Raw genomic sequence first — 12,643 nt, 5'->3', positions numbered from 1 at the left:
GRAGCCTTAATTTTAGGTTATGACGGCCTCATAAAACGTATTAAAAGGGAGAGGAGGCCAGCAGAAGTAGTGATTTTTTCAGGGCCCTGGGGCGCGTGTCCCATTGCAGGGGCCCTGGCAGCCCGGGCCCGCAGGAGGGCAGCGAGCGGGGTCTGACGAGCCCACCGTTCACCTCGGCGCCTCTCGCCACAGGTCTCTGTGCCCTGCGGAGCTGCCATGACGACGGGCGACTGCTGCCACCTCCCCGGCTCCCTGTGCGACTGCCCGGGCAGCGCCGCCCTCTCCAAGTCGGTGGACGACTCGGACATCGGGCGCCCGCAGTACGTCACGCAGGTCACCGCCAAGGATGGCCGCCTCCTCTCCACGGTCATCAAGGCCCTGGGCGCGCAGAGGTAAGAGGCGTGTGCTGGCTCTGCCTGCTTTTTGTTTCTTTTCCCCTTTTTTATGGCTTTTAAGCATAGCGGGGGACATCAAGGTCTCATCTGTGAAGGTGCTTCCTATGAGGCTGATATTGAGGATGATTCCTCATTAGCCAAACAATGTGCCAGGCTACTCGTGCCAAGCAGATGGATTGGCCAGATCCCCATGGACCTGTGGCTGCTCCAGCGTGTGAGCAGGGACACCCAGCTACTCACAGAGATGATTTAAGGGCAGAAGATGGAGCAAATCCCCTTTACCAAGGCCCTCCWGGAATAAAATCTTGGTGCACATTTGCAGCCCCAGGAAGAGGACAGCATCAGGCTTGGATAATCGTGGTGTGACTTCTCGTGTGCCTCGTGCAGTGTCCAGATYCTCGGTGTTGTTGTCGAGCTCAGATGTTGAGACTGGTCAAAATTTGGGTTCTCCTCCCATCCCAACAGCTGGTTTTCTTTTCTCAGCAAAGCAGGCCGAGCGCTGATGAGGTGTGAAAGCTGCRAGTGTAAACGGGGGGAGGAAGGCAGAAAGGCTACGTGAGAACTGAGGCAAAAGTAATTGCTACGCCAAGCAAATCTGGAGCAGGGAGATAAAAATATGAGCGGAGGTCGGCTTGCTCTGTAACAGCACGCAGGCTGGGAGGGGAGCTGCGCGTGCCTGGAAAACCAGGTGAGGTGGGAAGATCCGCTGGGAAAATGGCCTAGGATTACAGGGCAAAARACGAGATTSACAGAATTACAGAATAGTTAAGGTTGGAAGGGACCTCTGGAGGTCATCTAGTCCAACCCCCTGCTCCTGCAGAGACACCCAGAGCAAGTGGCACAGGGGGGCATCCAGGCAGGTTTTGAAGACCTCCAGARAAGGATTCCTTGTGCACAAGTGTGTCTTGCAGTTCATTTTTGGAAATGCATGAAATAAGAGTTTCTACCTAACAGATAGGATGGTAGAAAGACCGGTGCTGTAATATAAACTGCTGCAGCAGATCAAAATCTTACAAATGAGGCCACACCAGGAGCTGTGCAACTGTGCTGAAAGTGGGATTACTGTTCCAGGCTCTACAGCGTGTGGGAAAGGGGGTCTGGAGGCTGTGGGTGGGAGGTGCAGTCAGGCCCCCTTCCCCACCCCCAGTTAGGAGGGAAGGAGAAACAGGCTGATACGAACTTTTTTTTTCTTGATGCATCAGCAAATTTTTTCCTTCTGGATTGTTTATTGGTAGCCAAGGTTATATTAATGCACTGGAAATCTGAAACTCCTCAAACAGGAAGAGAGCGGATAAAATATCTTACAGATGCATTTCTTAGGAAATAGCAGCTGCATGAGAGCGCTTGAGGCTTGGGGCGTTTGGGGCTCGCTCTGCTCCAAGGCTATAATTTTGTCTCCCTAATATTACCATGAGCTTTACTGCAAAAAAAAAGGCTGTGGGACCAGTAGGAATTCAGATTGGAAGGGGCCTTTGGAGATGGTCTGGCCAGGCGTCTTCTCAAAACTAAGGTGGATTCCATAGTTTGATCAGGTTGCTCCGAGCCTTGGCCAGCGCAGTTGTCATGAGCTCCAAGGACAGAGATRCCTCTGCCGCTGTAGACCCCCATTGCCAGGCCTGTCCCTGAGCTGAAGTTCTCCAGTTCTCTGCTGGCCCTTCCCTGTCCTTCAAGAGCCAATKTTTTTACCCAAGATGCTCCCTATTGGGAGAATATTTTGGCTTCTGTTCCGCTGGGCCTCGCTCTTGCCTGACTGTGCAGACTAACAAGGCAAGTGTTGCTGATTTTGAAGATCTGGCCTGGGCTCTATTGCAATCCCCCAAACTTCTTTTATGGACTGTTTTTTTTCCCCTCTTTTTTAAGTGCCAGTCACAGCTGAGTAGGAGCTGCGAGATGAGATCTGTGTGGAGCAAGGTGGCGGCGGATACAGCCCACTCGGGTTTCCAACGAGCACAAAGTAGGATCGTCAACAAATATTTCTTCCTCCCCTGCCTCTCATCCCCAGATGGGAGAAACTATGGATAGGAGGGTTGTTGTATAGAAGAAATGTCTGGCTGGATGAAAAAAAAGAAGCGAGATGTGGGGGCTGTTTTTGATAATTCAGGGTAGATTTAGGAAAGAAGCAGAAAGCCCTGCCTGATGTTTTTCTGTCTGAAAATGGGTAGGTGAGCTGGTAAATGCGACTTTGATTGAGATTCTTGTCGCAGCAGGCTGCTGGGTGATGTCTCTGAGTGCCCAACGGCTGCACYGGGTGCTGTTGGTGCCTCTCTGGGGCTTGGTGGCATCGGACCCCGTCCTCTGGACATGGCTGCGTCGTTCTGCCTGCTCTGACTGTGATTTCGTTCTCTTTGTCTCTTCAGCGATGGTCCCATCTGCCGAATCTGTCACGAAGGTGGAAACGGGGAGGGTCTCCTCTCCCCATGTGACTGCACGGGAACCCTGGGCACTGTGCACAAGAGCTGCCTGGAAAAATGGTTATCCTCCTCCAACACAAGTTACTGTGAGCTCTGCCACACAGAATTTGTTGTAGAGAGAAGACCAAGGCCTTTGACAGAGGTACTGCTTTCTACTTCACTTTGGTTTCTACAATTTAACACAAAAATGATTGCTTTGTTCTACTGTTCTTGTGGTTTCTGCCGTGTCCTCCTCGCAGTACCTTAACACTCACAAGGAAAGGTTTATGTAGCAAGAGCAGAGTGATGGAGTTGGAAAAATACAATGGCAACCAAAGGGCAAAACCGATTTATGGACTCCCCGTTTGCTGCCTACCAACTACAGGAAGGGAAAACTTGGCGTGCCTACAGACACACTTTGATGCCCGAGCACCCAAAGACATAGGTCACTGCACAACCTTCTGGAATGCAAAGCTTTTGGAAATACAATCCTTATTTTCCTGTTAGCTTTAATCTTATCTCGGTGTCACATTAGTGTAGCTCTCATGACTTCCTTGCCATATTTTGCTCTGAAAAGTGAGACTGCTGATGATGCTCGTGGGGGACCTGGTGTAAGCTTGTAAGATTGGGATCCAGCTCCTTTTATCCTCCCCGCAGGTTTCTGCGCAGGTTTAGAGAAAAACCGTTAAGCACATTTGTACTTTGTGATCTTTCAGAGAATTCAGGTGGATATCCCCAAAGGGGAACAAGTAAACCACCTGGAAGCAGAATCTGTCTAAATAAGCTTGAGTTGTGTTGGCAAGTGAGTAGGGGATGGTGACACAGCTGAGGTTTCTGGCTGTGCTGCAGAACCACATAGGTGGGTGATGCTCACAGTGTTCCGTTTCAAAATTTGTCTTTCTTGTGTTGCTTCTTGTGTTTCAAACTGGTGCAAAGCAGTGCTGCTGCACCGTGGTCCACGAGGCTGGCGGAGGAGTTGGTGAAATGATTCTTCACCAACTCATTAGCTGCCAGCGAGGGATCAGAGGGGTTAATGCTGGTGTGTGACTGTGACGCTCAGGGCCTCCTGTACGTACCAGATTACACAGCCCACACCAGATTAAATTGAGTTGCAATTGCGATGTTTTTCCCGGCTCTGTTCCCACTCCCATCAACTCCCGAGGCTGCTTCCTTTCCCATCCCAACTTGCTCAGGAAACGATACCAGCCTCCTCCTCCTCCTCCTCCTGCTGCTTCCTGTGGTCCCAGCTCTCCTTCCTGCACCGTTATCTCCTCTGGGTTCCCAGAGAGTCCTGGAGGCAAAAGGAGCCCTCCAACTGGAGAAACATTGGATCATCAGTTTGGAAAACCGATCTTCCTTTTAAATGATTGTTTAATTTAGAAACAATTATCATAGGCTTGACAGCACCAGATAGGAGATGGCCTCAGCTTTCAGTGCTGAATCATGTAGTTAGAAGTGCAGTTTGTAAAACAGCTTTTACGTCAGTGATTAGCACGGCCTGAGTCTTATCGCTTTTCTCCCAGCTGCTAAGACAGATAAAATGTCACTTTGACCAAAACCTTTCCAAATGAATGTTCCAGAGGTTGAAAACCTCTCCTTTAAAACACTTGGGAAGAGTCGTATCATAGCTTTGAGAACACACTGCAGAAGCACCTCATAACACCGAGCTTGGTACGGTTTGCATGGCCAACATTTTGAGTGCAGATTTTGGCTGTTTTAGCTTAAGAACTAGTAAAGTTTTCAGACACAGAAACCAGCAATTTCAGAGCATTTCATCATAGCTCACAGATGCTGTAGCACCTCGTAACAAGAAGTAGCTTRTGAAATAGGACCCTTTTGAGCAAAAGTTGAAGGACTAGTGTGTCCTGGAGTAGTTTCTCCTGTCATGCTGAGGTCTAACTCCCAGCAGGTGAGAGAAGCTGTTGACAGCAAAGCCATGGTTCCTCTGTGCACTTCGTTGTCCATATTCCAAGGTGGATGATCGATGAGCCCAGGATAATCACCTTTTAACTCCTGCCAAAATGGGTGAAGAACCCTTCGAGACAGAGMTCGTCATGACCGACAAGCGATCCAAAGAGGCTCAAAGCAGTGAGGAATGAGAGGCCRTGGGCTGGGTGACAACCATCAAAGGCTTTGGGATGTGAATTATTCCTTAGCTCCTGGGTTTGTATAGAATCCGTGAGCCCCCCAAAGAAGGTTGTTTTCCTCAGTCCGGTGTCTCTCCTTGGGATTTTATTCACTAAAAGGCCAACTTGTGAAACCGAGTGGCTTTCAGAAGCGGGTTTCATCAGTGGAGGCTCAGCTCTTGGTGCAGAGCCCTTCTGAAATTGCTGATAACCTCTTTGTCAGCTCGCCTGTGTTTCCCCTTCATGCACTCAGTCTGCAGCCTGCTTTAATCTTATCCGCGCCAGATTGGCCTGAAACTCTTCCCCCAATGCTTTTTACAGCGTTTCAGCCCCAAGTTGTACAACCACTTCTGAGAATAGGATTAGGGAAGGAGACACTGCCTAGTCATTGAAAAATGACATGATTTCCTAAACTCGCTTATCTACGAAATTTGCCACTGCTGTTTGACACGAGGGGAGGCAGGGCCCACCGGGAAAGTTCTTGGGAAGTGATGTGTGTGTCGGGGGGAACTCACTGCAGAGTCACCGTGATGCAAACCCACTGGTGACCAAACTGGTGTCACCATGTAGGGAGCAACCCCACCATGCCACAAGAGCCACTGTCCCTGCAGGCTCTGAGCTGCAATGGACCCTTCCTGCAGAGCCGGCTCCATCCCAAAGCCCCGTGGTGGCTGAGCAGGCGTCCCCCAGCCCGGTGACCAACATCAGAACCTGGGATTGACACGGGACGTGTTGGGACAAAGGTCCAGCTGAACCATGTGCTGCTCTCCCTGTTAATGGAGCAACTCTTAGAGACTTTGGCAGCAACTTTGTTCAGCACTGGTTAAAGTCACTGTTTTATTTTAGCAAAATTGGATATTGCTTTCTTTAAGCGAGTATTTATTTGTGTTGTGGTCTGTTCAATTTAAAAATAGCATTAGTGTTTGCTGCCAAAGTGCCTGGTGTCTGAAGCAGGAGCGGGGAATCCTGCGAGCTCGGAGCTGGCCCTGGCAGGGAGCGTGGGGATGGTATCTCCAGCCGTGCAGCCTCCTGGAGTTATTTTTTAACTAGGAAGCTGCGAAGGCACAAAAGGCTTTTGTGAATGGTTAGGCTGGGAGTGTGATGGGCTGAGTGCTTTTTTCGGGGGTTTAATCCCTGCGGGTGAGGAGGGGGAGTTGAAGCGAAGTCCCAGCTTTGCACATGGTGTCCGTGCCGCGAAAGGACTGAGCGGCCTCACTAGGGCCCTTGGAAATGACCTCAGTCCCAAGAGGATTGTGGCTCTCAAACCAGGAGTGTGTCCCCAGCGAGGAATGGGACAGTGCTGGGAGATCAGCCTGGACCTGCAGTGCTGGCCGTGAGGGCGAGGGGCTCCGGCTTTGCCAAAATCACTAGGAGGGGCCTAAAGCCAAAGGGCTTCTGCTCCGGCTTTTTTTTTTTTTTTTCTTTCTCTTCCCTTTGTGCTCTATGAGGCATTTTTGATTGAAGATGCTTATTTGTCCCTGGCTGCTCATGTTTTTTCTTTCTCTTCCCTTTGTGCTCTATGAGGCATTTTTGATTGAAGATGCTTATTTGTCCCTGGCTGCTCATGCTCTTGATTCACCTCAACTCCGTATTTTGTGGAGGCCAGTGGGTCTTCGTTAGCTAAAGCAAACATTGCCTCTGGACGCAGCCTCTGTCCCGCTCCGCTTCAGAGAGGCGAGGGGTGTGCCCTGGCTCTCCCAACCTTCCTCCTGCCCTTATCTTCCTCACAGGCCMTTTTGCTCTGCTTTCCTTGAACTCTTCAGCTTACCTCACAGCCCCGCTCTCTTCTCTATCTCAGCCTTCTGGAAGGGCTGTCTCCTTCCAGCTTTAAAAGATCAGGTGGCCTCAAGAGGAGAGCAACTTGCTTGAAACCGTTCTCCAGCGTCCCAAGGATGTGACAGCCAGGCCTGTGTCCCTTCAGATTGCACTCGATTCCAGCAATTGCCTTTGGATGCGACCTGGAAGATGACCGTTGTTGCTTCCCCCATTTACTTGACAGAAGAATTGTTTAATCCAACTGTCTGCTTTGGGGTTGTTTGCAAGGTTTATTTTGAGCCCTGTGTCCATTAATGTGCTGCTGCAGCCTGAGAGTGCCTTTCTGTATTCCTTTTTCCCTGCATCACTGCAAATCAGCAAAGCAAATCAAGGGCTTCMAAAGGAAAACAGTTTCCTTCCTGCCTTTATGTGCTTGACTCCTGTCTTGGTGGAGAACAGGGGAGTTTCAAAGGTTCCAAGGCATGGGAAGAGAAAAAGAGGCAGCAAAATATCCAGCGGCCCTCAGTCCCTAAGGTTCTTGTTTTATACAAAGGTCAAAAAATGACTGGGACTGACCTCGCATGCAGGGATGGATGCTCTGGCCCTGCTGTAGAGGGGTTTCAATCCAGCTCTAAATAGCTGTGCATCTACCTGGATGCTGTTTGGAGCAGGGAAGTCCAGGAGATGCTGTTTGCGGGAGCAGCTTTCGTGGTGCTTAGGAGGAGCTGCCACCACCCTGGTTTCCTCTTGGGCCCGTGGTCCTTATCGTCCCTGTGCAGCTCATCGCCCTATAATCTTGTCCGCAGAGCCACGCAGAGGGCGACTTGCAGCTCTGCCTCTCGTTCAGACCCCGCTTGTGGCCACTCTGAAATTTTCCTGTGACTCGCTGGCTGTCAAATTGCACTTAGAGTAGCTTCAGAAATGCTTTTTATTTGCTGTTTTGTATCGTGGGAACACTCCATGGGCCAGAGCTCTGCTCTTCACCTTGTTCACACTCTATCTGCGTTTCTCAGTTGTCTTAGGTCACTTTGGAGCTTTCTAGCCCTATTTTGATGAAAGTTTACGTGAGTTAAGTGACTCCAGCAGCCCCGCTTGCTAGGCCAGCCCAGACTRATGGCCTTTCTCCTTTCCTCCCTGCAGTGGCTCAAGGACCCAGGTCCCCGCAATGAGAAGAGGACCYTGTTCTGTGACATGGTGTGTTTCCTCTTCATCACTCCCCTGGCCGCCATCTCGGGCTGGCTGTGTCTGCGGGGAGCCCAGGATCACCTGCAGTTCAACAGCCGCCTGGAAGCCATTGGACTCATAGCACTAACTATAGCACTTTTTACAATCTACGTCCTTTGGACACTGGTGAGTGCACGAGAGAGCATCGCTCGGGCAGAGTGCTCGGTTAGAACAGGAGGTTGGGGTAGTGGCTCGCACTGTTTTGCTGCAGCTGGCCCCTTTGCTGCCCCCCTTCCTGAGCAAAGCTCAGGTTCTTTTGCTTGCCTGACTATTTAATTATCTTTAGGCAGGAGTTGCTAACGTTGCTGACGTGCCCTTTGCTGGGCTGTGCACAGAGGAGCGGAGGAAGGAGGTGCCACCCTGTCACTTGGGTTTGGACATTCCTCGCACCGCTCCCCTGTGGACCCTGCTGCCGCAGCCGCCCTTCAGGGCTGAGAAAGCAGCCAGTGTGCTGAGCGTGCACGGTCTCTGCCGCCGCCAGCACTGGGGAGCTGCCCGGGGCAAACCCCAGCACTGCGCGACCCGCACGCCTGCTCGAGCTTCATTCCTGGAGCAAGTCGAGCTAAAACTGGAAGTGTTCAGAGGAGGTGCTTCCATCTTCCCAGGCCTGCTCCGCAGCCCCCGTATCCAGACTTATGGTCAGAAGTGTCTGCCATAGGTGCAGGCCGGGCATCACAGAGGGCTGTCAGGGCTGTCACAGAGGCCCGGGTGACACRCTGCTGCTGCTGCTGCTTTCACAGAGCAGGGGCTTTCCTTGAGCTCCATGTTATCAGCTTCCCCTTCACGCTGGCTCTGATCACTACAGCAACTCAACGAGAGGCATTTCCTTCTCTTCTATAAGTAAATAACATTATTTTCCTGGTTGTGTTCCTGTATTGGGAAAAGACAGGAGCATGAATAGGCAGAATTCCCCCACATGTGGCCCAGCTCCATCGCTGGTAGCAGAGAGGAGCGTCCTTGCGATTTGAACGCTGCTTTAGTGGATGAGTGACACRCGATGTTTCCTCAGCTTCTACAGAAACTTTGGTGGTAATGAGTGGCCGGATAGATTAATTATTCAATTTTCTTCCTTGCAGTTTTGAGGGAAAAGAGAAAAGAAAGATGCAGGGAAAATATATGCTTTTTTCCTCTTCAGTTCCTCAAAAATTTCCAGAAACACGGCATCAGCGCGTTGGTGGTATAGTGGTTAGCATAGCTGCCTTCCAAGCAGTTGACCCGGGTTCGATTCCCGGCCAACGCAGCAAGCAGTTTTTTAGCCTTGATGCTCTCCAAAGTCTTTTCCAACCATAATGGTTCTGATTTCCGAGTAAAAGTGGCAGGAGAAAATCCCGTGGTGGYAGGGATAGCGCAGGAGGGCCGAGCGAGGAGGGGAGGCAGCTGGGCCAGSTCGGAGCTGCGGGGCCAGCTCTGCGGGGCTCCCTCTGCGCTCTCCCCCTGGTGGACTCTGTGGAGAAATGGCCGTGTCTGGAGTAAGAGCCTTGCTGGAGGAAGTGGTTTGGAAAGATCAGCCCAGGCGCTGCTGCTGCAGACCAAGGCAAGAAGGTTTCGGCATAAGATCCCCCGGGATCTGTTGAGACTGGAGGAGTTGGGTTGGATTTGGCCGCTTCTAGGCTGATCTCGCTGAGAGCCCTAGTTTAGTCCAGCCTTGGTGCTGGCTTCACTCTATGCCTGGGATGGAGAAGCCGCTTGTGGTTCTTCCCTTCCCGTCTCTGTGGCTTCCCTCCCAACCCCACTGTGTCCCTCAGTGCTGGTGCTGCCCAGGAAGCCTCTTTGGTTGTCTCAGTCCCATGTCAGCAGGAGATGGATTTCCCATCCAAGGCTGTCCCATGGAGCACCCAAACGGTTTGGGGTTAGTGCTGCCTCCGTTGCTTCGGGCACGGTGGAAGAGCCGGGAAGCATGAACAGAGTGGATGGGGTCCTGGCGTCCCAGCGGTTCTTCCAGGAGGGAGGTAACCAGAGCGCTGCCTTGTTGCCCCCCAGGTTTCGTTCCGCTACCATTGCCAGCTGTACTCAGAGTGGCGAAGGACCAACCAGAAAGTCCGCCTGATGATCCCGGCCGCGCGGAGCCCTCACCCCGTGCCCCACTCCTTACTCTCCGCCAAGCTCATGAAGAAGAGCGCGGATGAAACCACCGTCTGAGCCAGCCCTCGGCCACAGCCTGCTGCGCCGCGAGGCCGCGGCCAGAGCTGCCACAGCCCTTTGGGACCGGCAACGGAAAAGAGGTCGAGGTCTCTGTGCGGGTGCCAGAGACACGGGGAAACAATCCTCCCACCCAGGGGGGCCTGTAGTCTGCATGTGCTTGATGCCCGGGCAAACAGACAGATGAGAGAAATCTGTCGCGTGGAATGGCCTGAGAGAGCCAGACGGCAAATGTGCCTGGGTGCAGGGACACTTTGCTATAACTAAATACCATATGTGGAAAATCTCTCCCTCTATATATGTATATCTATATATAATATTATTTTTTAATGGCCATGCATATTGTGTTTCAGTCCTTTTGCGTTGATGTTCTAAGCTTCAGTATAGAAGCTGGCAGCCTGATCTCATTCAGAGGTTAAATCTATGCCTTTTTCTCCACGTGAGTGTTTAAAGAACATTTTTCATTGACTGTTCTTGAAAGCCCCCTTCTCCTTTGCACTAAATGGGTTTTGATAATATTGCAGCAGCCTTTTCCGTTGCTCTTTGGTCTCTCTTGTGGTGTTTCTGTCCTTTCTAGGAAGTTGCGTGTTTTTAATAATTATTATAATCCCAGAAGGAGTAAAATGACATAATACTGAATGGAGACATTTTGTATTGTAAAATACTGTAATTTTGAGAATTCCAAAAGAAGTCTCGAATGAGAAAACCTTTTCCTGTGCAGATGTGATCTCACAAACCACTTTCTTCCCAGATCCCGTTCATCCCCAGGACGCAGACGCGCTCGGCTCCTGTACGAATGTCCCCCTAGCAAAGGGGGACGAGGACGCGGGGGTGGGAAGCGGTGGCTCCTACCAGCTAAACTCACAGTTTCCTTTTGCTGTTAAAGCGCTTGGAAAGGACCCTTTCTGACCGCAAGAGGTGAGCGTTGGAGTTTGCTGCTGTATTTCACTGTCTCGAGGCTGGACCTCTCCTCACTCAGTTCCACACGACCCTGACCAAGGCAGCTTGTGCTCTGCAGTCTCAGCTGCCTCTGTGTTCTCCTCGCACATCCCTTCGCCGGAGCTAGAGGAGCTGCTTTCAGGGGTTTAGTTCACCCCTGAAATTGCTGCAGCGGGACCAGGGTCCTGTCCCCCAGCAGCATCGCGCCATCCTCAGGGCCTGTGTCCACTTCCCTCCTCTATCTCCTGTTCTAGGATGATTTTCTGTGATGTTTTTCTGGCCTTTCAGCACTTTTTGCAGAAGCCACTGCCTGCCCAGCCTTGGCCTGGCAGACGCCGGTCCGGTTTTCTCTCTGCTCTGAGCACAAGGGTCAGATCAGGGGTTGACAACAGGGACCAGTGTTTTCTGCTCCCCTCTCCCTCCCAGGCCCCCAGGAAGGGCTGGTCTCTTCCCCTTCACCCCTTTCCTCTGGGTTCCTTCCTTTTTCTCCATCCTTCTCCCAGGCCTTGTAGCTCCTGCTTGGGCGCTGCCTCCCTCCCAAGCCCCTCTGGGTGCTGAGCTCTGCTTTGATCCTCTGTGTCCAGTGCTTGATCCCCCCGACTCAGCCTTTCCCCAGCAGCACTCACAAAGCCTGGATATTCCCAGTGCAGCGAAAACCTCGGGGTCTGGTTTAACTTTCCCAGTCCTGGCTGCCTCCTGGGAGCCTGATCTGCTGCCACATCTGGCAGGTGTCTGAGGATTTGCATTCCCACGCTGTGTTCCCATAGCAGTTTCTGCTGGGAAACCCCACATCAATCCAAAATATGCAACTGTGAAAGCCAGAACTCCCTGGCTGGGACAGATGGGGCCTGGTCTTGTGCTGCTGCAGGGCTGCATCCTCACTTTGCTTTGTTATTTGATCATGGTTGCCAATAATTGGAGCTGATAGCGACTCTTGGAGCCTTCTCCTTCCCAGGAGCTGCGCAGCTTTGGGGGATGCGGGACCCACCCTGCCCCACCACGTTCTAGTGTCACAAGGAAATGGGCCGTGCAATTATGTAAATAAAAGTGAGACAAGCTTTGGGTTGTTGTGTGGTTACTGGAGGAGAGGGGAGGGTCCCGAGGGCCGTGTGACACCGACTCCCTGCTTGTAAGGATCCTCTGGAAAGGTACAGATGGCCCGGCAGGCTGGATGGTCTGAACTTTGGTGGCTGAGAGCRCTGAGGTGGGGATGGGAGGTGGTGGGAGAGGAGAGGCGCCGTTTGCTCAGGGGCTCTGGGCAGCTCTGGAGCTGCACTGTGCTGGACTTGCCTCTGTGCAGCTGCGTTCTGACACATTCCTCCCTTTCTCACCCCACCCCAAAATTCTTTGAGTTACAAATAATAATAACAAAAAAGAAAAGGGAAAAAAGCAATTTTAGATGAAATTATGCTTTATTTTTCTGGGCTGGTACGCATGGGACATAAAATCCAGTGTGTGGTGATTTTGCAGGGGAAGACAAAGCCAACGTTACTCCCMTAAAAGCTGTCACTTGGCACACGTTCCCCAGCAGCATCTTGTTTCAGTGCCCTCACACCTTCTGCTTGATGGGGTCGAGGATGATGGTCTCTTCTTCTAGGGCAGCCCCATTTTTTGGCTTTTTGTTGTTGTTTTTTTTTTTTTTTTAATTTTAGTGCCGTCTTGATTTGGTTCTACT

General features: G+C 51.6%; 1 protein-coding gene and 1 non-coding gene across 2 annotated transcripts; both read left to right on the top strand.

Moving 5' to 3' along the window:
• The first annotated feature begins 203 nt into the window (after window positions 1-203).
• MARCH2 (membrane associated ring-CH-type finger 2) lies at window positions 204-11,346 on the top strand. Its single transcript, XM_026035282.1, has 4 exons — window positions 204-392; window positions 2,753-2,948; window positions 7,807-8,016; window positions 9,871-11,346. Exons 1-4 carry the CDS (start codon window positions 217-219, stop codon window positions 10,027-10,029), a joined length of 741 nt encoding a protein of 246 aa, XP_025891067.1. The 5' UTR covers window positions 204-216; the 3' UTR covers window positions 10,030-11,346.
• On the top strand, window positions 9,059-9,130 carry TRNAG-UCC. Its single transcript has one exon. It is a non-coding gene; the product is annotated as a tRNA-Gly (tRNA).
• Window positions 11,347-12,643: the final 1,297 nt, after the last annotated feature.

Source organism: Nothoprocta perdicaria, unplaced genomic scaffold, assembly GCF_003342845.1.
Source record: "Nothoprocta perdicaria isolate Ctin4 unplaced genomic scaffold, notPer1 scaffold_157, whole genome shotgun sequence".
In the NCBI taxonomy this organism is placed as follows: Eukaryota; Metazoa; Chordata; class Aves; order Tinamiformes; family Tinamidae; genus Nothoprocta; species Nothoprocta perdicaria.
This window is presented reverse-complemented; position numbering and strand designations above follow the sequence as displayed.